Source organism: Pseudochaenichthys georgianus, chromosome 17, assembly GCF_902827115.2.
Source record: "Pseudochaenichthys georgianus chromosome 17, fPseGeo1.2, whole genome shotgun sequence".
Lineage (NCBI taxonomy): Eukaryota > Metazoa > Chordata > Actinopteri > Perciformes > Channichthyidae > Pseudochaenichthys > Pseudochaenichthys georgianus.
This window is the reverse complement of record NC_047519.1, coordinates 1873244-1897667: the sequence shown is the minus strand read 5'-3', so window position 1 is coordinate 1897667 and position 24424 is coordinate 1873244. Positions and strand designations below refer to the sequence as shown.

At 46.1% G+C, this 24424-nt stretch overlaps 1 protein-coding gene across 1 annotated transcript in view; it reads right to left on the bottom strand.

The window, feature by feature from the left end:
* LOC117462367 (xenotropic and polytropic retrovirus receptor 1 homolog) overlaps positions 1–24424 on the bottom strand; it is a 63178-nt gene that overhangs the window by 4059 nt on the left and 34695 nt on the right. The window contains exons 2-12 of the mRNA XM_034104572.2: positions 24336–24387; positions 16679–16780; positions 16246–16469; positions 15289–15438; positions 11425–11508; positions 9893–9974; positions 8594–8683; positions 6909–7006; positions 6335–6514; positions 3413–3578; positions 3125–3319 (exon numbers count right to left, since the gene is read on the bottom strand). Coding sequence (XP_033960463.1) covers positions 3125–3319; positions 3413–3578; positions 6335–6514; positions 6909–7006; positions 8594–8683; positions 9893–9974; positions 11425–11508; positions 15289–15438; positions 16246–16469; positions 16679–16780; positions 24336–24387 — 1423 coding nt within the window. The remainder of the gene's footprint in view (positions 1–3124; positions 3320–3412; positions 3579–6334; positions 6515–6908; positions 7007–8593; positions 8684–9892; positions 9975–11424; positions 11509–15288; positions 15439–16245; positions 16470–16678; positions 16781–24335; positions 24388–24424) is intronic.

Sequence of the window (24424 nt, the reverse complement as noted above, 5' to 3'; positions counted from 1 at the left end):
GCAATTAATTAAAAAAATTAATTACCGCCGTTAACGCGATAATTTTGACAGCACTAGTTTGTACTTAATGAAAAGAAGACAGCTATAAGCAGGACCATGAAAAACCATCCCAAGCCTTTAACCTCTACATACATCTGCTAACCTGCTGTTCTACATGACAGCAAAATATACCTATACTTATACTATACTAATATACAATGTCCAAACAAGTGTGCTGAAGCACAAGTGAGAAATAAACTATATTATGTATGCAATAACTAGGGGTGTAACGGTGTGTAACGGTATACGTACCCGTACCGAAATTATTCGGTACAGGCCCTTCGGTACACGTGTGTACCGAAGTGTACCGAAGTGTACCAAAGTGTACCGAACGCATATAACGTTAAACATAAAAAAATTGAGAACGTGAACAACTTCACTTAAAGATTTTGTTATGGAACGCAAAGCAGAGTAGGGGGCTAGTACACCCTCCTGAGGGTCCGATTGTGGATGTCATGCGAGCAAAACATGGTGAAAACCGTCTGAAACTCCATGACATTTATGAGAGGGACTGCTCGAAAGTAGGATATTTGGGATATCCATCGTAGCCAGGGTTTACGATCAGTTTTTGGGTGATTTGTACTGAGGAACAAGTATCACAGCACCGATGGGTGAAAAATAGTGTTTTGGTAACACGGGGTGTTCAGGTAACACTTAAAGACTTTGTTATAGAACAGAGTAGGGGGCTAGTACACCCTCCTGAGGGTCCGATTGTGGATGTCATGCGAGCATAAGATGCTGAAAACAATCAGTCTAAATTAACAATCGGGACGGACAAGTTCGGATTTCCAAAGGGAGGTTCTGTGAATAAATTAAAAATCAAGAACCGAAATAATTGAACTATTCATATCTTAGACTGCACTGTAACTTTTATCTTTTAATGTTTATTTTATTAGCTTTTCTTTTTAATGACTGATTTTAAATGCCATTTTCTTAATGTCTTTCATTTTTCTTTTAATGTTTCTTTTATTATCTTTTACTGTTTTTAAATGCCTTTGTCTGAATGTCTTTCATTTTTGTGAAGCACCTTGAATTGCCTGGTGCTGAAAGGTGCTATATAAATAAACTTGCCTTGCCTTGGAAGTAATCTCAGGTGCTGCGTCGCAGCATTCAGAGTCATTTGCTCACATTGGGTTCAACGCGTCAGAGCGACCAAGTCATTTCATTGGACGAGAGGCATACTATGAGAGCTGGTCAGAGGGATGCGTTCAAATGTAGTCAGTCATTTGAGGAACTGTCGAAATCAGATAAAGTTGAGCTCGAAAATCCTCCAGCATCATTGAAGTCTCCGGTTTGGGAACATTTTGGTTTCGCAGTTATGTACAAGGATGACGGACAAAGACAGGTGGACCGAACCAAAGCTGTTTGTCGGCATTGTTCAACTAGCATTGGTTACGCGGCTGGCAATACATCAAACTTGCACACTCATTTGAAAAGGCATCACCCGAACGTGAATATCACCGGTACCAAAAGACTGAAGTGCAAACCCAACTCCCGCTAGCATTTAAGCCTCCACCACTCGCAGAGAGTTCAGACCGAGCCAAAGCTATTACAAACGCCAAATATCCTTATGTTGCCATGTTAGCAAAGCGCTACCTGGCTGTATCTGCTACCTCTGTCCCTAGCGAGAGGGTGTTCTCCACAGCAGGAGACATTGCTAGTGCCAGCAGATCTGCCCTTTCCGCAAGCAATGTGGACAAGTTCATCTTTCTTTAAACAACATGAAAATACAATGACAAGCAAGTCATAATGTCAAGCTTGCTCCAGGTACTAGTACAGTACAGTTCAAGTACAGATTATTTCAGTTCATCGAAATGCTGCACCTTAATGTTTATTTTATTATATTTATTTGAGTGAATACATTATTCACAGTTTAATAATAATTAAAAAAATATATATATGTTATGTGATAAATGTGTATGCTGTACCGAAAACATACCGAACCGTGACCTAAACACCGAGGTACGTACCGAACCGAAATGTTTGTGAACCGTTACACCCCTAGCAATAACATATTACTCAGTGTGTTTTGGACTTTTGTTCCCATTGTCTACGGCTTCAGTGGTCATATAGAATTGTTAGCTGTAGATGTGATGAGTGGCAAACATGTTTAAGTAAATAAGCGATGAAAGAATTACAATTCAGACTGATATTAATTAATTAATTATATAATAACAGCACAAGCACACCTTTGCACAACATGGAGTCATGGAGTGGGCGTGATATGCGTAATCTGTTTCATTGAGATGGACTCATACCTTCCCAGAAATGTGAATACAAACGTTCTTTGAGCTGCAGGACGGCCGAACTTGAATAAAAAGGCCTTTTTAGTGTGACAGGGAATATTTGTTTTGTATTCAGGGCACGGAGTAGGAAATGACTCTGCTGTTGCATGAGTTTTCTGAAATGAAGGTTTCTCAAAATATATTGCAAAGCTGATTTTGAAAAACCTATAACCACAAACCATCACTAGGTGGCACCACACAACATGTAATGCAGTGCTTCTCAAAGTGTGGTCCAAGGACCACTGGTGGTCCGTGAGCGCCCCCTAGTGGTCCTATTGGTAAAATTTCACATTTGAAATAAACAATTAATTTAATTAATTAAATTGCATGATATAGCCCAGCGCAACGCCTTCTTCACACATGCTGCCACTTGTTTGTACCATTTTCAGGCGGTTTGTGGAGTTAGGTGGTCCGCAAGTGTTTTTTTATTGGTTAAGTAGTTCTTGGTATGAACAAGTTTGAGAAACACTGATGTAACGGGACCAAAACACTTTTTTTGTTGTTCTTATTATTTATTTATAGAATTAATTTATATTTCTGTATGATTATTGTATTATTTGTGTATGTTTCCTATTGCCATCTATTTGGGTATTTCTCCTGTGCTAAATTAGAAAAAACGGAAATGGGAAATTAAAAACAGAAGGGGGCTTCGAAAACAGGAAGACCTTTTACAAAATGATGTAAAATTATGAAACTACCATAAGCGAAAATGATAAATAAAGGTCTTTCTCCAATAAAAGCATGTTTAAGCTTAGCTGTCAGTGTATTGAACACCACACGTGTTGTGTGCTAATATCTACCTTTATGTGTGCTGTATAGGGCAGCAAAGGTGACGACAAAGAAGGAAGTGGAGTATTTCCCAGCGTTCACAAGGTGAGGGAAGGCCCGTTTGGTGTCGCGGTAACGGCGCAGACACTGCACGAACCGGAACCAAGCAGGAAGACACTGGATCACTGCTCGCACTCCGTATGAGTAGGAGTTACACACATCTCTACCTGCAGGAGAGGGGACACAGACATGTGGTCAGGAATAGGTGTAGGTCCATCGTCATTGGATCCGGCTGACAGCCTGTCACTGTTCATTCTCACCCTCGCTGCTGATGAGTCCATCATGTTTTTTCCAGTCTAGTTCAAAGCTGTAGAAACAGATCATATACTCCAGGTCCATCAGAACCACACCCAGAGAGTTCAGCTGGTCCGCCAGCCAGAAGTCTGCAAAGCCAACATGATGGAAGGGAGCAGTCACCACTCGAAACTGTGGAGGGGGGACAGAGGACAGAGAAGAGATATGAGCAGTTTCCTTCACAACCATACTGGATAGATGGAATCTAGGGATGGAACCCTCTTTAATGGTCACACATGTGGCCTCTGCATGTAACCCATCCTAGCACCAGGAGCAGTGGGCAGCTGTTGTACAGCGCCCGGGGAGCAATGGGAGTGGGGGGGGATGGGGGGGTTGTCCGGTGCCCTGCTCAAGGGCACCACGGCAGGGCCCAGGACACGGCAGGGCCCAAGTAGCAGTCCACACTCCATATTTAGGTCTGGCCGGGGACTTGAACCGGCGACCCTACGGCACACAGTCCCTACTGACCGAGCCACTGCCGAACAATTGAATTGAAATGAAATGCAATGTAGGTACATGGTTTAGATCTGCTGCTTCGTGTTCGTAGACTAGGAGCTGCAGAATGCTTCGTGTTCGTAGACTAGGAGCTGCAGAATGCTTCGTGTTCGTAGACTAGGAGCTGCAGAATGCTTCATGTTCGTAGACTAGGAGCTGCAGAATGCTTCGTGTTCGTAGACTAGGAGCTGCAGAATGCTTCGTGTTCGTAGACTAGGAGCTGCAGAATGCTTCATGTTCGTAGACTAGGAGCTGCAGAATGCTTCGTGTTCATAGACTAGGAGCTGCAGAATGCTTCGTGTTCGTAGACTAGGAGCTGCAGAATGCTTCGTGTTCGTAGACTAGGAGCTGCAGAATGCTTCGTGTTCATAGACTAGGAGCTGCAGAATGCTTCGTGTTCGTAGACTAGGAGCTGCAGAATGCTTCGTGTTCGTAGACTAGGAGCTGCAGAATGCTTCATGTTCATAGACTAGGAGCTGCAGAATGCTTCGTGTTCGTAGACTAGGAGCTGCAGAATGCTTCATGTTCGTAGACTAGGAGCTGCAGAATGCTTCGTGTTCGTAGACTAGGAGCTGCAGAATGCTTCGTGTTCATAGACTAGGAGCTGCAGAATGCTTCGTGTTCGTAGACTAGGAGCTGCAGAATGCTTCGTGTTCGTAGAGTAGGAGCTGCAGAATGCTTCGTGTTCGTAGACTAGGAGCTGCAGAATGCTTCATGTTCACAGACTAGGAGCTGCAGAATGCTTCGTGTTCGTAGACTAGGAGCTGCAGAATGCTTCATGTTCACAGACTAGGAGCTGCAGAATACTTCGTGTTCGTAGACTAGGAGCTGCAGAATGCTTCGTGTTCGTAGACTAGGAGCTGCAGAATGCTTCGTGTTCGTAGACTAGGAGCTGCAGAATGCTTCGTGTTCGTAGACTAGGAGCTGCAGAATGCTTCGTGTTCGTAGACTAGGAGCTGCAGAATGCTTCTTGTTCGTAGACTAGGAGCTGCAGAATGCTTCGTGTTCGTAGACTAGGAGCTGCAGAATGCTTCGTGTTCGTAGACTAGGAGCTGCAGAATGCTTCGTGTTCGTAGACTAGGAGCTGCAGAATGCTTCGTGTTCGTAGACTAGGAGCTGCAGAATGCTTCGTGTTCGTAGACTAGGAGCTGCAGAATGCTTCGTGTTCGTAGACTAGGAGCTGCAGAATGCTTCGTGTTCGTAGACTAGGAGCTGCAGAATGCTTCGTGTTCGTAGACTAGGAGCTGCAGAATGCTTCGTGTTCGTAGACTAGGAGCTGCAGAATGCTTCTTGTTCGTAGACTAGGAGCTTGCAGAATGCTTCGTGTTCGTAGACTAGGAGCTGCAGAATGCTTCGTGTTCGTAGACTAGGAGCTGCAGAATGCTTCGTGTTCGTAGACTAGGAGCTGCAGAATGCTTCATGTTCGTAGACTAGGAGCTGCAGAATGCTTCGTGTTCATAGACTAGGAGCTGCAGAATGCTTCTTGTTCGTAGACTAGGAGCTGCAGAATGCTTCGTGTTCGTAGACTAGGAGCTGCAGAATGCTTCGTGTTCGTAGACTAGGAGCTGCAGAATGCTTCATGTTCATAGACTAGGAGCTGCAGAATGCTTCGTGTTCATAGACTAGGAGCTGCAGAATGCTTCGTGTTCGTAGACTAGGAGCTGCAGAATGCTTCGTGTTCGTAGACTAGGAGCTGCAGAATGCTTCGTGTTCGTAGACTAGGAGCTGCAGAATGCTTCGTGTTCGTAGACTAGGAGCTGCAGAATGCTTCGTGTTCGTAGACTAGGAGCTGCAGAATGCTTCGTGTTCGTAGACTAGGAGCTGCAGAATGCTTCGTGTTCGTAGACTAGGAGCTGCAGAATGCTTCGTGTTCGTAGACTAGGAGCTGCAGAATGCTTCGTGTTCGTAGACTAGGAGCTGCAGAATGCTTCGTGTTCGTAGACTAGGAGCTGCAGAATGCTTCGTGTTCGTAGACTAGGAGCTGCAGAATGCTTCATGTTCGTAGACTAGGAGCTGCAGAATGCTTCGTGTTCATAGACTAGGAGCTGCAGAATGCTTCGTGTTCGTAGACTAGGAGCTGCAGAATGCTTCGTGTTCGTAGACTAGGAGCTGCAGAATGCTTCGTGTTCGTAGACTAGGAGCTGCAGAATGCTTCGTGTTCGTAGACTAGGAGCTGCAGAATGCTTCGTGTCGAATAAGAAATACACAGGAGGCACAGATTGCATCAAATGGGAAACTGAATATTTGAGGCTATTCACACGATCAGTACTCTCTCTCAAACCCTGAACACAACATCATTTCTGCATCAACTACACTTTACAGTTACACAAAGATGAACAATGGGGAGAACAAAAACGGATTTTTGTCAAATGTAATTGAGTAATTGACCGTACCAAGAGTTTTAGGAGCCAGAAGCGTGACTTATAGTAGCAGGTCTTGAAGGGGTTGATGAGGAAGAGGAAGAAGAGGCCGTAGAGAGCGAGAGGGTTAGCCTGCATTGGTACCAGGATGCTATCACTGAAGAGGCAGGACAGCAGGCTCACACACCACAGCACCCCCAGCAGGCCTGCAATCTACACACACACACACACACACACACACACACACACACACACACACACACACACACACACACACACACACACACACACACACACACACACACACACACACACACACACACACACACACACACACACACACACACACACACACACACACACACACACACACACACACACACACACACACACACACACACACACACACACACACACACACACACACACACACACACACACACACACACACACACACACACACACACACACACACACACACACACACACACACACACACACACACACACACACACACACACACTTTATCAGCATTAAAAACACATCATATGTTCCACATCATGCGGCAGTGTTGTGATTGCTGGACAGACATATGATTTGCTCGCACCTCAAACAGATGTTGGTGCGACAGGTTGTTTCGGGGGTTGAGCTCAAATATGAGCACGTGGTTAACTCCTGCCTGCCTCCAGCCGTAGGTGTTGATGCCTGAAAGAGCAGAACAGTGGCTCATGCATTAGTAGGACAGACACAGCTTCCTTCTTTAGGCCTTAGGCTTTTCTCAATTCTCAATGTGTTGCCTCCTCGACTCCTTAGCTGGTAGCTTGTGAGACGGAAATCAAACTCAGCCCACAGTCTGAAGGACATCAGACTCCTAAAGGGCATCTGGAGGAGCGGTGACGAGGATGGAGGAGGATACACCGGTGTGTTCTCTGTAGGAGGCCTGGCACACTGGGATAGTCACAGACCAGTCAGGTCTCAGCACATGCAACTGTTCCCCTTGTAACCGGGGGTCGTAACTATCTAAGATGATCAAATGTGCGATCAAGCTCTCTTCATGTCTATGGAGTGCCTCGTAAGAAGCTGTCCTGAGATTCATCAACGACATGTCTTCTGGATTTACTTGTGTTTTTAATGAATTTGCTATAATCAAGGCCAGAGGCCTGCACTACGAAGCCGGATGTTCGCTTAGCGGCTAACTTCAGGGAGAACTCGGGCTTTCCGGTCCTACGAAGCTGGTTCTCTTTTTAGCGAGCTAGATCTCCATGGTAACTGATGCTTAGCAGCTAACCTGCCCCGGAGCAGGTTAGGTTGCAGGCTAAGAGCTCAACTCAGTGAAAGCACCGCCTGCTGACCAATCAGAGCTCAGTGTGCGGAGTTTAAAGCGATCAAGTCATATTACAGGAGAAAGGAAATACAGAAAAGCTGCCGTCGCAGGAAAGACGGCCGGCAAAAATCACCGACTGTGTGAACGTGAACATGAACAGAATATCACCTCCATCTTCAGAGCAATCTGACTATTATAACATTAGCGTTAAGAAAGCTTACTTAAATATCTGCCACAACATAAGTAACCGGATCAGAGTACACTAAGTACAGTCTGTGGCACTGTGAGTGGATGCAGAAGTATTATTTTACGATAACACTCGAGTCAAACTCGAGTCAAATGTAATTGAAGTCAGATCGTGTTTTAGACGGGCAGTGATATCATAAACCTGTTAATGAACGCATTCAAACACGTGTTCTGTCCCAGCTGTGTTCACCTTGCAGCTGCAGCTCTGAGGCTTTGATCCTGATCAAGTGTTTAAGTCATGGATGTTTAAAGTTTAACTTCTTCATATTTGACTAGTATTAAAGTTCACTTTTCATTCAGGAAGTATGACGCTGCGCTGTCAGTACGCTTCTCCATGTTTGTGGTCAAATGTTGCTAACCCCGCCCCTTTCATGTGAACGCGCACCTAACTAGATAGGACACACCGGGCTTGAGTGACCACGTTGATAACCAGCGTCGTAGGACCGCTGAGCGAGAGAGCGTTTGTTTTAGATTAGGTAAGTAACTCAAACAGATCCAGGGTCAGTTGCACTGGGTTCGTGGTACAGGCCTCTGGTGGACACATCCAGCTGCTAACGTCTGCTAACTGTCTCTTTATTTGCACAATTGGCTACTTTATATACAAACACGTGTAGTGCTTTACACAATCACATATCATTATTATTATAAACTGCTTTAATATACACAAACTTGCCTGGAGTTAATTGTATAATTTGTGTGTGTGTGTGTGTGTGTGTGAATACCTAGCAGGAAGAGGAATTGTATCAGCAGGAAGCCTCCTCTGTAGATCCTGATCATCGGCCACACGTCAGCCGTGCGGATCACCACAGCCCCTGGAGAGAAAGCATCGCTTTACCAACCGCGTGTACGACTAGTTCAACATTCACAACCCTGTAGTGACTATTGTTCCAGATATTATCTTTAGATAAGGTCCCGTGTTAAAGCAGGCCACGCTGTAGTTCACAAATGTGTCTATTAAAATGACGGCAAACATGATATGAGAACATGATATAAACCTTTTGTTTGACTGCCATCACATCTCCCAGCCCTATTTCCACAGATAATGTTGCTGTGGCAACAGTTTGAGGGTAGTTATTTACAACAGCCATCTATTTGACTAACACATTGAGAGTACGAAATAAAAACCCTTAACATATAAGTCATGAACAACTAATATTCCTAAACTCCAGTGTGGTTATTTCCAAGGAAGGAAGGAGAGAGGAAAGATGGAGGGAAGGAAGGAAAGAGGAGAGGAAAGGAAGGAAGGAAGAAAGGAAAGAGGAACGATCGATGCAAGGAAGGAAAAAAGGAAGGACAGAAGGATATAAGGAGGGAAGGAATGAAAGAAGGCAGGAGAGAAGAATGCAGGAGGGAAGGGGGAAGATAGGTAGGAAATAAGGAGGGAAGGAAGCAAAGAAGTAACAAAGGCAAGAAGGAGGGAAGGACAGAAGGAAGGAAATAAGGAGGGAAGGAAGCAAAGAAGTAACAAAGGCAAGAAGGAGGGAAGGACAGAAGGAAGGAAATAAGGAGGGAAGGAAGCAAAGAAGTAACAAAGGCAAGAAGGAGGGAAGGACAGAAGGAAGGAAATAAGGAGGGAAGGAAGCAAAGAAGTAACAAAGGCAAGAAGGAGGGAAGGACAGAAGGAAGGAAATAAGGAGGGAAGGAAGCAAAGAAGTAACAAAGGCAAGAAGAAGGGAAGGACAGAATGAAGGAAATAAGGAGGGAAGGAAGCAAAGAAGTAACAAAGGCAAGAAGGAGGGAAGGACAGAAGGAAGGAAATAAGGAGGGAAGGAAGCAAAGAAGTAACAAAGGCAAGAAGGAGGGAAGGACAGAAGTAAGGAAATAAGGAGGGGAGGAAGCAAAGAAGTAGCAAAGGTAAGAAGGAGGGAAGGACAGAAGGAAGGAAATAAGGAGGGAAGGAAGCAAAGAAGTAAAAAAGGAAGGATGGAAGTCAAGAAGGAGGGAAGGAAGCAAAGAAGGAACAAAGGAAAGAAGGAGGGAACGGAGGGAGGGAGGGAATGAAGGACTTGCTAGAGCAGTACCTGTAATGACCACGGTGACCATCAGCACCAGGAACACTCCGCAGTACAGCCCCACCCTGAAGGTGGTCCAGGCCGGAGCCGGCTGAGGGGACACCACAACACTGAGCACATCTGACAGCACATGTGATCATTGCATAACATCACTTCAGGCACAATGCTGTCTATCCGTGGGGAGACCACCACAGCTGTCCTCTGAGCATATCGTATCAGGATTACATACCGTACAAGTGCAGTGTACGTTGAGAGATGCAAAGGTTAGACTTGTATTGTTTTTGGGTCAAATAAAAGAGAGTAGTTTTTTGTTCCATTCCAATCCATTCTGAAGTAGCATCAACATCCAAAAGGATCAAACATCTAACTGTAGATTGTGTCTCACTTTTGGGACAACACATATCCATTTGAGGGTCACTGCTACAAGTTGCTTTATTTGACTAGAACAGGACAACAGGAGCATGTGAATGCAGAGGAGGACGAGTTAGTGAGCAGAACCTATGAGTAGGGTTGGGTACCGAGAACCGGTTCCAACATTTCCATTCCAACGGCATCATTTAGAAATGTGAATTTCGGTTCCGCTTTTCGATGCCTGAGGAAATGTTCCTCGCCGCTCTCCGTAGCCTACTGTATGACTGCGGCGAGGCGGGAAATGTAGCGTTGTACCTACACTTCCTACAGCGTAACCTGAGACCAGGGCCGGCCGGTCGCACTGGCGTTATAGAGGTTCGCCTCGGGCCCAGATCTGTGGAGGCTAAGTTATCTCAGTGGGTCTCAAACGGTTTGGTCACAATTTACGTAAACACATATTTCCAAGGCACTCCTTTATAATTATTGGGATAAAACAGGTTTGAAATCATTCCAATGTATACTATAGGACAGTACACCAGACATATCGTTTTAAACTGGAGAGATACACAAAATATGCATAAATAAAATAAGATATGAATGAACAACACAAATAAAATATGTGTATTTGTTATTGGCTATGGTAGGTTACTGGTTATGTTCACATACTTATTTAATTATTCAAATGGGTGTTTGGAGTTGTACCCCCTAGATCTAGTCTCTAGTCATTCTGCTTAAAGTGCACCAGATTGAAGCATTTTGCTTTAAAATGTTCAAACATTTCTTCCCGGTGTGCCTGAGAGGCAGATATGCTGGTTTTTCTCAACAAGAACCGTTTTTAAATGGGGGGGGGGGGGGGGGGGTTCCTTTAAAAGTTGCACTGTTGCAGCTTCAGTGGTTCTCAGGTTACAGTTACATAGCAGTGAATATAAACAGACTGATTCATGTGGATATTACTGGAAACTAACCTGTGTAAAAGTTTCTCGAATAAATGTAATTTTCTTGGTGGAAGCAGCAAGTATCATTTTTTTTCCCCTGCCCCTCAAAGAACCGGAATCGAGAACCGTTAAGAACCGGAATCGAAAAGTAGAATCGGAATCGTGGAAATTCAAACGATACCCAACCCTACCTATGAGTTGATACTGTGTGTGTGTGTGTGTGTGTGTGTGTGTGTGTGTGTGTGTGTGTCAGACCTGTGCAGCTCCCAGGGGGGGGACCCTCAGTCTCTTCATGGCCCTCTGCCTGTCACCGCCTTCCAACTCTGTTGTGACCAATGCCTGAAACACAGACATGTCTTTTCTACTAACCATGTTGTGACGGCCGCACATTGATTCACGTTGTTTCTTCTAAACTGTAATGGCAGGGGAAAAGGGTTAAGGCATGTTGTTTATCATGAAATGAACTATGGCACATGTAGATTATCCTCGCAACTGCAGTTGTTAATGTGCACCGTTATGTACGGTTTGAGGGTGTGGGTCTTCAAGCCTCATCTACATATTCACCTGTCGCGGCGCGCCCAGAGGCTTTTTAGTGGGCGCGTCCCAGGGGCTGGTTCTCACGGGAGGAGGAAGTGTGTGTGTGTGTGTGTGTGTGTGTGTGTGTGTGTGTGTGTGGCGAATGCAGGTATTCAGCGGGATATTTAAAGGGGACGACATATGCTATATTTGAACAATATATTGTAGGGCCATACCTATATAAAGTATATACATATAGTTTTTAGCCATGCCTCATTTCGCTCTATTTGCTCTTTCCAGCTCTGTTTTTGCAGGGGACAGATTCTGTGAGCTGCAGCTGACCACGCCCCCCTGCAGCTGACCACGCCCCCCTGCAGGAGAGGGGAGCGTGCTCTGAGATCAGCTGCTGGGCTGTCAGAAGAGGGGGACAAAAAGAGATCTCCGTCCTCCGTGTTTTATTCTTATAGAAGTAAGAAGAGAAGTAATGGGGCAGAAACCCTCCTTTTTACGCAGCGGTCCAGACATAGACATGAAACGGCGACACATATTTTTGTGTAATTGTGCTACTTTTAAAGCAAGCAACGATGTTTTCAAACCTGTAATCAAAAAGCTCCTCAAAAACGCTATCGAAGCAGTTCCTGCAGTTGCTACGTTAGTTCAAACGGTAACAACGGACTACTTTTCTTAGCGGATGCATGTCAATTTAAATCAATACAACTATTTTTTAAATCAATAACACCTTCATGCCGATCTAGATCCCTCCGCCTCGCGTCGGGCTCCTGATCAGCCTGTCGGTGTTCTTTTCCCCATAATGACCGCGTCGCTGCACATTATCCCTTACATATGATTATATAGAGTCATTATTCATTTGTTTTAAAGCAGGAGGTGCAAACGCTTGCCTCGGGGAGGGAGAAAAAGAGCCACAGCGGAGAATAAACAGAAGGGCAACCATGGCAACCATGCAAGGGAAGTCTTCTTTGCTGCTTTTGTGGCAGACTACAGCGCCACTTACAGGCCTGGCATATGTACTACAGCGTCTCCAGCTCTTTCGAGCAGCAATGGCCGGCCGTGGCCCAAACTCTCATTCCCCTGATAGGTGGAGAATTGACCAATAGGCGGAGCACCCCTTTTGTGACGTAGAAAATAATTCAAATCTGGATCAGTCTGTATCAGATCCGTTGCAGCCCCTTTTTTAGAGATTTGGGTACGGAGGAAAAGAGAGAGGGTTGTGTTTTCTGACACTTGGTGAGTTCCCTGGAACACCGGGGACACATATTCATGTATAAAAGACGTACAAAAGTGCATTTTGCATGATAGGTCCCCTTTAACTTTCCTCAGCATGTATACATAGGTTAAAATGCAACGGGGAAGTAACTGAAAGTAACTGATTGTGGATATTGCATCGACCGACCTGGAAGCACGTCTCCGTGGAGAGGACGCGCACAGATAGAGAGAGAGAACACAGGGTGAGATCCTCTGTGCCACGCCGATCATCGTGTTTTCCTTTTTTGTGGATTATGGACTAAATAGGCCGACAAACATTTGCGTGTTTTGCTGCCGACGGGCGCAGGAGCAACAGCTTTTTTGTCAATGAACTATAGTGGCCTGGATTAGGCAGTAAACACCATTTTGGTTTATTGCCGAGCGGACTTTTTGTTGAGTTTTGTTTGTGTTTTGCTTGGCTGGAAAAATGTCAATATAATTGAATAACGTATAAAACGTGCCTGTGTTTATTTTGTGACAGTAGTACTCTAAATACACTTTCGTGGGGATTACAGTATGTTGTGGAAAGAGTAGATTGTCCGTTTGTCAGTTCTGTTTTGCCTTTATAATATTATTCCATATCAAGAACAACAGATTCTCTCTTTTTGATCCATTTCTATAAAAACCTGTCTGAAAATGAGCTGATCAGATTTTGGAAACGTTATGATGTCATAACGATGTGTTGTCTTGTGTAGCCACTAGCCAATCAGCAACAAGGTAACCCCCCCCCCCACCTTATCACCTGAATCTCCTCTAGAGCTCCATTGAGTTCTTTGTAACCAAATGTCTCTCAGAGGGGCGTGGGGAGGGGCTCCTTGTTTTCATCTGAAGTCACAGACAGAGAATCAGCACTTTGGAAACAGGGCTGAAACAGAGGGGATTATGGGTAATGCTGCAACGATCTGTTTGGTGTTTGGAGCCAAACCCTTCAGAGACATGTTCTGTATATATTGATGAAAAACAGTATAATAGGGGACCTTTAAGAAAACTCTTCTTGCTGTATGCACATCAATACTAATGAAGCATATGCAAACTAAAAGTGTGTGTGTGTGTGTGTGTGTGTGTGTGTGTGTGTGTGTGTGTGTGTGTGTGTGTGTGTGTGTGTGTGTGTGTGTGTGTGTGTGTGTGTAGATTGCAGGTCTGCTGTGTGTGTTAGGGATGTTAAGATTCACCGATGCACCTGCATAAAGGTTGAAGATGCGAGTGCACCGGTTGAAAGAGTGCACATCGGCTACAGTTTGGGTTGACCTCGCGATGCATCGATTGCAGCGTCTTTGCAAAAACGATTCATTCATATAATATCCTCTCATCCAATCAGCACTCAGCAGAGACGATCTGTGATCTCTGCTTCGCACTACGGAGGCCGAGAGTCTCAGTTATCAACACACACGGAAGTCGAGGAGAAAGAGAAACACAGCGCACCGAAGAATACCTACAAATCAAACGTTTGGCAACACTTCGGCTTTTTCAAGAAAGACGGTCAACTTGAAAAATCGCTCGCAAATTGTAAACGATGCCGAGCCGCTTTAAAGTACACAAGTAGTACGAGGAGCTTAGCGACGCACATGAAGAGGCGACATGGGGTCTGCGTCTGAAAAGAGGTGTTCTGTCAGAGAGTGGTGTTTAGTTTACAGCAGCCTGTGACGGCCAATAGCAGCTTACATGCCTTCCTCACTGTGAGCAGTTATGAAATACCTGTTTGTGAAAGGTTATCTGTGTTCTTTATTGTTCCCATATAAACCAGTGCTTCCTGCTCACTGGTGAGTCAGCCTCTGGATGAGTGTTGAGCACATCAGGCAGCAGCTGTATGGGCATGGCACGATGGTGGCTGTTATCAGCACATTGTTAATCAGGCAATGCGTCCTTACATAGTTTCACTGAGAGGTGTTATAACACTGGACTGTCCTCTGGAGACAGAGGACACTACCCTTGTGAAAAGGCCAGCTTGTGAAAGGTGTTTTTTATTCAAGGTATAAAAGAAACAGCATGATGGGATGCGCAGTGCGAGCAGAGAGAACCAAATATGTGGAGCACTTTTTTGTTAATTTATGATTTGCTGCATGTGAGGAATAAAACTAGATCCTCTGTCGGACCACATTGAAGTATCATTATGTTTGCATCGTGTTGAATCGAGCCGTATCGCACCAGGGGTGCATCGTATCGCCTCGCCTGGTGCTTCAAATGTATCGTTAATGTATCGTATCGTTGGCAACGTATCGAGATGCGCATCGCCTCAGCGATGGAGATGCACATCCCCAGTGTGTGTGTGTGTGTGTGTGTGTGTGTGTGTGTGTGTGTGTGTGTGTGTGTGTGTGTGTGTGTGTGTGTGTGTGTGTGTACCTCAGTCTCAGAGATGAGCTGTGTGATCTTCTTGCATGTGTAAAATGGAGCCACTTCAACGTGGACTACCCTCCAGTCGGCCCCTCTGGAAGTCTCCAGAATCTTATCGTGCTTCTTCAGGATCTTCCTGAAACCTGTGAAGTTCAGGTTCTGCAGAGACGAGCAGGGAGAGAGCACTTTAATGGAAGAACAATGAAAGCTGTGAAAGCGGCTGATGGAAGAAGTGGAACTCTAAAGGGATGTGCCAGGAGGCTCGGCATGCGCTCCAGCTGTGCTCATCAACAGGCAATGTGCAGGACACCAACTACAGCATCAGGTCAACGGGAACACCATGCAGGAACAACAAGCAGTAAATCACATCCGACATTCTGAGGACACGCGCAGCAGACCCTCCTCTGAGCTGGCTTTATGTGCACCTGATGCATTGACTCCAGGCTAACATTGACTTGGTAACGGTTTCTCTTCACGTTAGTACCCTCTGTAAACGTATGCATCAGTGCAGCTTGGACTACAACCTGTATAAACTGCACTGTCAGCATCACACGTTAGATATCACCACAACAAACTATTATCATGTATGTGACCACCATGTGTTCTCTAAACCGTATTATGAATAGTAAACGTGTTTAAATATAGTGTCCCTAGGGCTGTCAGTGTTACATGATAACGTTCACCATGAACTGCAAGGCAGTGGAAGCTAATGAGACTACATGTACTGCTCGCACTGGAGACACGTGATCCAGGGTGAGTGTTCTGCTCGTGTGGGTTCAGGTGTGCTCAAACGGAGGAAGCATGCAGCATGCTCTGAAGTCGCACAGGGAGGGTGATCGTGAGATGAAACGTTAATGAAACCCTCCGTCTTTTCATGTTCTAATAACATCAAATGAAGAGAAGATGAACGAGGTGCAGGGAGGGACCGAGTGCTGGATCAGGCCTTGTGTCAGTCTGAGGGCGCACCTGGTAGTTCTGCAGCAGGATGAGGCTGAGGTAGAACTCGGAGAAGGCCAGCTGCAGGTCCTTGATGTTCCTGTGCTTGCAGCGCTCCTGCTGCGACAGGGCGAACACCGTCTTCCTCTTCCTCAGCCCCCGCCCGTTGGCCCAGCTCTCCCTCTGGGCATCCAGCGACGACTGCAGCTCGTTCTGCAGCGTGGCAAAGCGCCGCTGGGCCTCCGCCAGCTTCTCTGGAGGGAGCAGAGTAATACAAGGAGAAGGACTTGAAGTGTAGAAAAGATGTGCGGGATAATATCACAGCAGACTCTCAGAGGTGTGTTGAATGTGTGTGTGTGTGTGTGTGTGTGTGTGTGTGTGTGTGTGTGTGTGTGTGTGTGTGTGTGTGTGTGTGTGTGTGTGTGTGTGTGTGTGTGTGTGTGTGTGTGTGTGGAGTCATTACCAGAGTAGAAGGTGTTGATCTTGGCCAACTCTTTTTCACACGTCTGGAAGAACTTCTCCTCAAACTTGGCGTAGTACCTTTTAACCGTGTCCTCATCTGTGACTGTAAGGAGACATCAGAGGTCAGATTAGTGGACCTTCAGAACCACAGTGAGGACTATCGGTCAGCTGAATGGACCTGCATGGCATTAGTGATGAAGAGGAGGAGGAGGGCAGAAAACAGAGCGAGTGTAGTGCTGTAACAATGGAACTGTCCCCTCTGTGGGACCAATACATGTGCTCTGTGTCTCAGTCTGATGCTGAAGCTCCGAGCAGGGGCCTGCAACGGGCTGCTCCGAGCAGGGGCCTGCAACGGGCTGCTCCGAGCAGGGGCCTGCAACGGGCTGCTCCGAGCAGGGGCCTGCAACGGGCTGCTCCGAGCAGGGGCCTGCAACGGGCTGCTCCGAGCAGGGGCCTGCAACGGGCTGCTCCGAGCAGCAGAGCACACCCTTCTGGATTATTTTCAACCTAAAAAGGGTTTATTTAAGCTTTGCAGCAACATGCGTAGTTTAAATGTAGTAGTCCTTCAGAATGAACTAACTTGCTGTGATTACCACCTGATTGTAGTGGCATTCATCTCAGCGTGAATACATGAGCTTAAAACATGGACGTGTCCATATAGCGTGCAGGGACAAGGACACTGTGCTATGGCTCACAGACTGACTCATGAGCAGCATGCCTGATTTGTCTGAGCCTATTCTTAAGTGGCTGTTATATACAGATCTCTAGTCACATGCTGCAGTGATTCAGTTCCCCCTTCTCCATTCTCTTGTTCTGATCTGGAATGTGATTTAAAATAATCCAATAGTTACTGCCCTCAGTATAATCAGACATATATTATCCACAGTGATCTGGACACGGAAAGAGAATGAGAGAGAGACTGGGGTTACATACTGTAACCCAGCTTCTATGAGTATAGGCGCATCCCTCTAAGGCAGTGTTTCTCAAACTTGTTCATACCAAGGACACTTAACCAATAAAAACACACTCGCGGACCACCTAACTCCACAAATACCCAAAATCACATCGTTTTTCTAGAATAGATTACAAATCGCCTGAATATGGTACAAACAAGTGGCAAGTTGTGTGATGAAGGTGTTGCGCGGGGCTATATCATGCAATTGAAAGTGAAACTTAAGCTCGCTCCATTGCGGAAATATTCCCGCAAGAGTCGGGAAACTCAAATTAATTAATTAATTTCAAATGTGAAATTTTACCAATATACTCACGGACCACTAGGGGGCGCTCACGGACCACCAGTGGTCCTCGGACCACACTTTGAGAAGCACTGCTCTAAGGCTATCACTACTGGGTAATCCCTCTGCGCATGCGCAGCACTGACAGACTACATCCAGGCCCACCTACGACGTGGGCCCACCTATGGACTCACTTCCGTATAAATAGGAAGGAGGCTGACAATCTGCTTTTAAGATCATTGGTTGTCTTTGTAGTTGACAACAAACATATTTGCATGTCCTCAGGTACATAGAGAGGATCCTGACCTTCTACAGGTGCACCATAGAGAGGACCCTGACCTTCTACAGGTGCTCCATAGAGAGCATCCTGACCTTCTCCAGGTGCTCCATAGAGAGGACCCTGACCTTCTACAGGTGCTCCATAGAGAGCATCCTGACCTTCTACAGGTGCTCCATAGAGAGGATCCTGACCTTCTACAGGTGCTCCATAGAGAGGATCCTGACCTTCTACAGGTGCTCCATAGAGAGGATCCTGACCTTCTTCAGGTGCTCCATAGAGAGGATCCTGACCCTCAGGTGCTCCATAGAGAGCATCCTGACCTTCTACAGGTGCTCCATAGAGAGCATCCTGACCTTCTACAGGTGCTCCATAGAGAGGATCCTGACCTTCTACAGGTGCTCCATAGAGAGCATCCTGACCTTCTACAGGTGCTCCATAGAGAGAATCCTGACCTTCTACAGGTGCTCCATAGAGAGGATCCTGACCTTCTACAGGTGCTCCATAGAGAGGATCCTGACCTTCTACAGGTGCTCCATAGAGAGGATCCTGACCTTCTACAGGTGCTCCATAGAGAGGATCCTGACCTTCTACAGGTGCTCCATAGAGAGAATCCTGACCTTCTACAGGTGCTCCATAGAGAGGATCCTGACCTTCTACAGGTGCTCCATAGAGAGGATCCTGACCTTCTACAGGTGCTCCATAGAGAGGATCCTGACCTTCTACAGGTGCTCCATAGAGAGCATCCTGACCTTCTACAGGTGCTCCATAGAGAGGATCCTGACCTACAGGTGCTCAATAGAGAGCATCCTGACCTTCTACAGGTGCTCCATAGAGAGGATCCTGACCTACAGGTGCTCCATAGAGAGAATCCTGACCTTCTACAGGTGCTCCATAGAGAGGATCCTGACCTTCTACAGGTGCTCCATAGAGAGGATCCTGACCTTCTACAGGTGCTCCATAGAGAGGATCCTGACCTTCTTCAGGTGCTCCATAGAGAGAATCCTGACCTTCTTCAGGTGCTCCATAGAGAGGATCCTGACCTTCTTCAGGTGCTCCATAGAGAGAATCCTGACCTTCTACAGGTGCTCCATAGAGAGGATCCTGACCTTCTTCAGGTGCTCCATAGAGAGGATCCTGACCTTCTACAGGTGCTCCATAGAGAGGATCCTGACTGGCTGCATCACGGCCTGGTACGGCAGCTGCACCGCCCTCAACCGTAAGACTCTACAGAGGGTGGTGGAAGCTGAACATCACCAGGACGGAGCAGCCATCCATGGAGGACCTCTACTCCCAGCGGCTCAGGAAGAAAGCCCTCAGGATTATCAAAGACCCCCATCCCCCCAGCCACAAACTGTTCCGTCTGCTGCCGTCTGGCAGGCGGTCCCGCAGCATCCGGACTAACACCACCAGGTTCAGAGACAGCTTCATCCCACAGGCCATAAGACTGCTAAACACCTGCACTTTTGAAACAATATCCACAACATTAATCTTAGAAATTATTTATCTAATATATCATATTCAATCACTTGCATATAGACTCTTATTGCACTATTTCACTTTTTTACTATTTTTCTTTTTGTATTTACTTGCACTATTTTTTCTGTTTTATTGTGTTGCACTGTTGGAGGAGCCAGTGACCTAAGGTTTTCATCGTCATAACTACACTGTAGCTATGTATTTATGACTAATAAGAGCCTTGAACCTTGAACCTCACTAAGCATCATTACATATTCATTGAATATTGAAAATTAAAATGGCCAATTATACCAAAACGTTATCATAAAACGGCCTCTAGGTTAACTTGTTTTCTACATGTTAACACTGGACCTTCATGTTTCCAACCTATTGTAGGTGCTTACAGCAGACAGTGGCTAGCAGATTAGCTTTACGAATATAATACTTTTTTATGGACAACTTCACCAATAAATCTCGTCCAACTAATCTTGCTGCTGTCACTCCTCGGCTCTTGGTAGTTCAGGCAATGATCAAATCGGGCAACTCCGGGCTTCCAGGCAGCTGTTAATCAAAGTCCAGTAGCTCCGCCCCAAAGTATCAGAAACTTTTCACGCACACGCAGACAGACTCTGCGAGCGAGTGAGGCTGACACCCCCGCGAGCAAGCAAGAGGGCTGTCTCTCGCATAGCCGCTGTCACTACCCGATATGCCACCCTGCCCGATCTGCAGTGCGCATGTGCGAGATGGTCCGCCATAATGGACAACTTCGTACGGCAACCCAAGTAGGACACTTGACACAGTGGCTTTTGGCACTGTGTCAAGTGTCCTACTTGGGTATATAAATAAATAAATTTCATTGTTAGGGGGGCCACAGAGGGGTCAGAGGTCAGTGTTAGGGGGGCACTGGCCCCCCTGGCCCCCCCTAGAACCGCCCATCATGGGCAGGGCTGCAGATCGGGTAGTGACAGCCGCTCGTGGGGGTTTAATCTGTGCGCCAGGGTCATTTTATGCGCATGTAAAAGCACATTTTTCGCTCGTGAGTAGCTTGTTTTGCGCGCTAGAATATTGACCCAATTCTGGCTCCATAGCAGGCAGGACTCACACCGTGAGCGCCGGTCGTAACTCATAATGTATCCTGTTTGGCATCTTAATAATTGGAACAAAAGCTTTTTAGAAGAGGAATTTTTGCTTTTTAGCGTGCGGCTCTGAAAAGAGCTTGTGCCTGACAGTGCTTCTGCAACGGACTGCTGAAGGAAAATGGGAGCAAATTGTCGGGCCTCCTTCCTATTTATACGGAAGTGAGTCCGTAGGTGGGGCTCACATCATAGATGAGCGTGGATTAAGTCTGTCAGTGCTGCGCATGCGCAGTGGGATTGCCCAATAGCGATAGCCTAAAACTGCGTTCACACCCGGACGCGATGCGATATTTGGGGGCGGCGCGATTACATGGAAAGTCAATGCAGAGACGCGGACAGAAGCGAATTGGCTCCGACGGCGAGCATGAAGCGGTGGATGCAAATTCCACGGCGTGAACAAACGCTTGAGTTACATTTTTTCAACTCAAGCGTCATATTCGCGTGACGCGATCTCGCGGTAGCCAATCAGCGGTGAGGATCTCAGCCTGCTGTCACTGATGTTCAACCAGAAAACATCAGCCGTTAGCACACAGAGATCACAGCTCCTCATATCTGTTCAGAAACTGGACAAAAGCTAAACAAGTACAAACCACAGACTGCCTGTGTCATGGCGATATTTATGTCTGTAGGCCGTTGTTATGAGTGTGGAATGAGCATATACAACGTTAGCTTAGCCTGGTCGACCCGACCTTCATTCAGAAAACAAGCATTTTAAAAGGTGTTTCGCCTGCCGTCTGTCTGCAGACTTGTCAAGCATTAATTCATGGTTTTTAGTATGTTGTTACTTCGGCATCATTTAGAAACGTGTATTACAATTAGATCACGGTAAAATATGTTCATTTTGTTGTAGTTGTAGCTCCCGAGCCAGCGCGTCTTGTTTGAATGACGCGAGTGAACACAGCTGGCAGCCGCGGTGGAACTCGAGTGTTTAGAGCGATGCGATAGGAGCGAAGCGAATATTCACATTGCATCCGGTGTGAACGCAGCATTAGAGGGCGAAGCCTATACGATATAGAACAAAGTATTTATTTGTAATGCTCTGAACAACACAACCAAATGTGAATGTGAATGCATTGCATTGATGTGGATGCATTAATCCCAGAGAAAGACATGTGCATGGCTGGATAGGACAAAGTAAGAGAGAACATGTCTTTTTCGTTACCTTTAAATGACATGTTTTGCTATTCACAAGCTCTAAATACTGCTTAAGTGCCTTTGAGCACGATACAGAGTTGTGATGGCACCCCTCCACAGCGTTAGTGTGGGAAACTGACAGTAAAGCAGGGTGTTGCTGGAAATGGAGCCAAAAAACATCAATTGTCAAATGGAAAGTATAGCCTATTACCGAAAAACAGACATGTCATAATGATAATAATTATAATAATCACGGGACATGAGCCCAGTCACAGAGAGGAAAGAGCAGAATAAGGCAGCGAAAGGATAAGGAGATTACTGGAGTCTGACTGCTGGCTGTTTTGCCCCGGGGGGGGGGGGGGGGCTCCAACTGAGTTAATTTGGTGTATGTTTAAAAGCAGCCGGTCTGAAACAGTGAATCACTGAGTGTGCAGTCTGACGCAGAAGCACCTGCAGTCTGCGTCTGGCTGACGGAGCGCTGGGTCCACACACAGCTTCCCGTCTCCTTGTTCATCAAATCACACAGGAAACATTGAGGAGTACTGAAACAGATGCTCTCGCCTCACTGACTATGCATTTCTTACGATCAATGCTAAATTGCCATGAAAAACGGAATCAAACTGTTTGTTTTGTTTGTCAAATATGTTTCCCAAACATGTGTGTGTTATCCGTCTTATGAATTTGTATAAGTTGTCATCTATTTGAGAATGTTTGCCAGCCAGCTGAAGGCTCAAGTGAACGGCTGTGCATGTGGAAGTGAAGAAGCTGCCGTGTGTCCTTCAGGGTCTTGACAGGTCTTCAGCTCAGCAGCGTGAGAACAAAGGACTGCCATAAACTCTAACCCAAAGAAAACTCTAACCATTGATTACGTTCAGATCAGAGGTAACACCACAGAGAGCATTATGGCCAGCTCTCTCTTTCTGAATAAGATCTACATGACAAAGGCCAATAATATACTTCACAGCAGAGCTTTTTTATTGTTATTAAATATAGCGGAATAGTAACCAGACACTGGCTGACCAGCGTTAGCTTGGCTAATCAAACGGAAGAGGAGGCGCCTCTATGTGGGTGCTAGAGCACGATCCCCCTAAAGAAAGTTGGGTACATGTTTGAGTTCAATGGGAGATCGGGGAAGGAGCAGCGGAATTCTAACGGCTAGAGGAAGGAACCTTTTCTGGGCCTTTCTGGGACTTCGGTCACCGAGCATCATGGAGGGAAGTACCCGACCACGGTTGAGCGTGTAGGGCTGCACGATTTGGGGAAATAATCTAATTGCGATTTTCTGACAGATTTTGCGATTCGATTTGCGATATTTGTTTTTAAGCGACCCAACGGAAATGTATTGTAGAATGCGGCCATAACTCCGGCTAGGAAGGTCGCATCAACGTGCTCCCGTATCTAGCACCCCCGCAGCCCGAGCTACGAGTGAAAGAACTAAACTTATATGAAACTTCCGTTGGGTTGCTTTAAAGTCAAGCTTCAGTTTAAGGTTCACCCTGTAATAGAAACATGTGATGGAGCATCACTATCCTGACTCAGATGCTTTGTTTCACCAAAGCATCTAAAGCTCCATTGGAAGCCATTTGGAAAGGGCAGGCACTTTCAGAAGCACTTGGCAGGTGATTGGATCAATCTGTCTATCACCTTCTATCATGGGCCACTTCTCATTGGTTAACAATGGCTGGTACATGTGGAGCACAGCCCTTCTGATTGGTTAACAATGGCTGGTACATGTGGAGCACAGCCCTTCTGATTGGTTAACAATGGCTGGTACATGTGGAGCACAGCCCTTCTGATTGGTTAGCAATGGCTGGTACATGTGGAGCACAGCCCTTCTGATTGGTTAACAATGGCTGGTACATGTGGAGCACAGCCCTTCTGATTGGTTAACAATGGCTGGTACATGTGGAGCACAGCCCTTCTGATTGGTTAACAATGGCTGGTACATGTGGAGCACAGCCCTTCTGATTGGTTAGCAATGGCTGGTACATGTGGAGCACAGCCCTTCTGATTGGTGTGGATGGCTGGTACATGTGGAGCACAGCACTTCTGATTGGTGTGGATGACTGGTACATGTGGAGCACAGCACTTCTGATTGGTGTGGACGACTGACACACAAGAAGAAAAAAGAAAAAACGCAGACTTTGCGATTTGATAATTGCATGAATCGATTTCGATTTAAAATGGATTAATCGTTCAGCCCTAGTTGAGTGGACAAGCATGCTTGGTTCATTATGAAACTGTGGCCATATACATTGTTAAATAATGGGACTCTGCAACACAAACAGCAGCGCCACATTCAAAATAAACACAAAGACTAGATTCTGAGATCATCAATGGAATAATGTGTCTATAACAACATGGGTCTTTGAAGACTGTAATCAAACTTCGATACATGTGTGCGTGTGGAATTAGTACCTTCGATAGATGGGGCCTGGTCCTGAGCAGCATACAGCATCTCTTTGAAAGCCTGCAGACACAACAGGAGAGAAACCGTTTCCATCGTT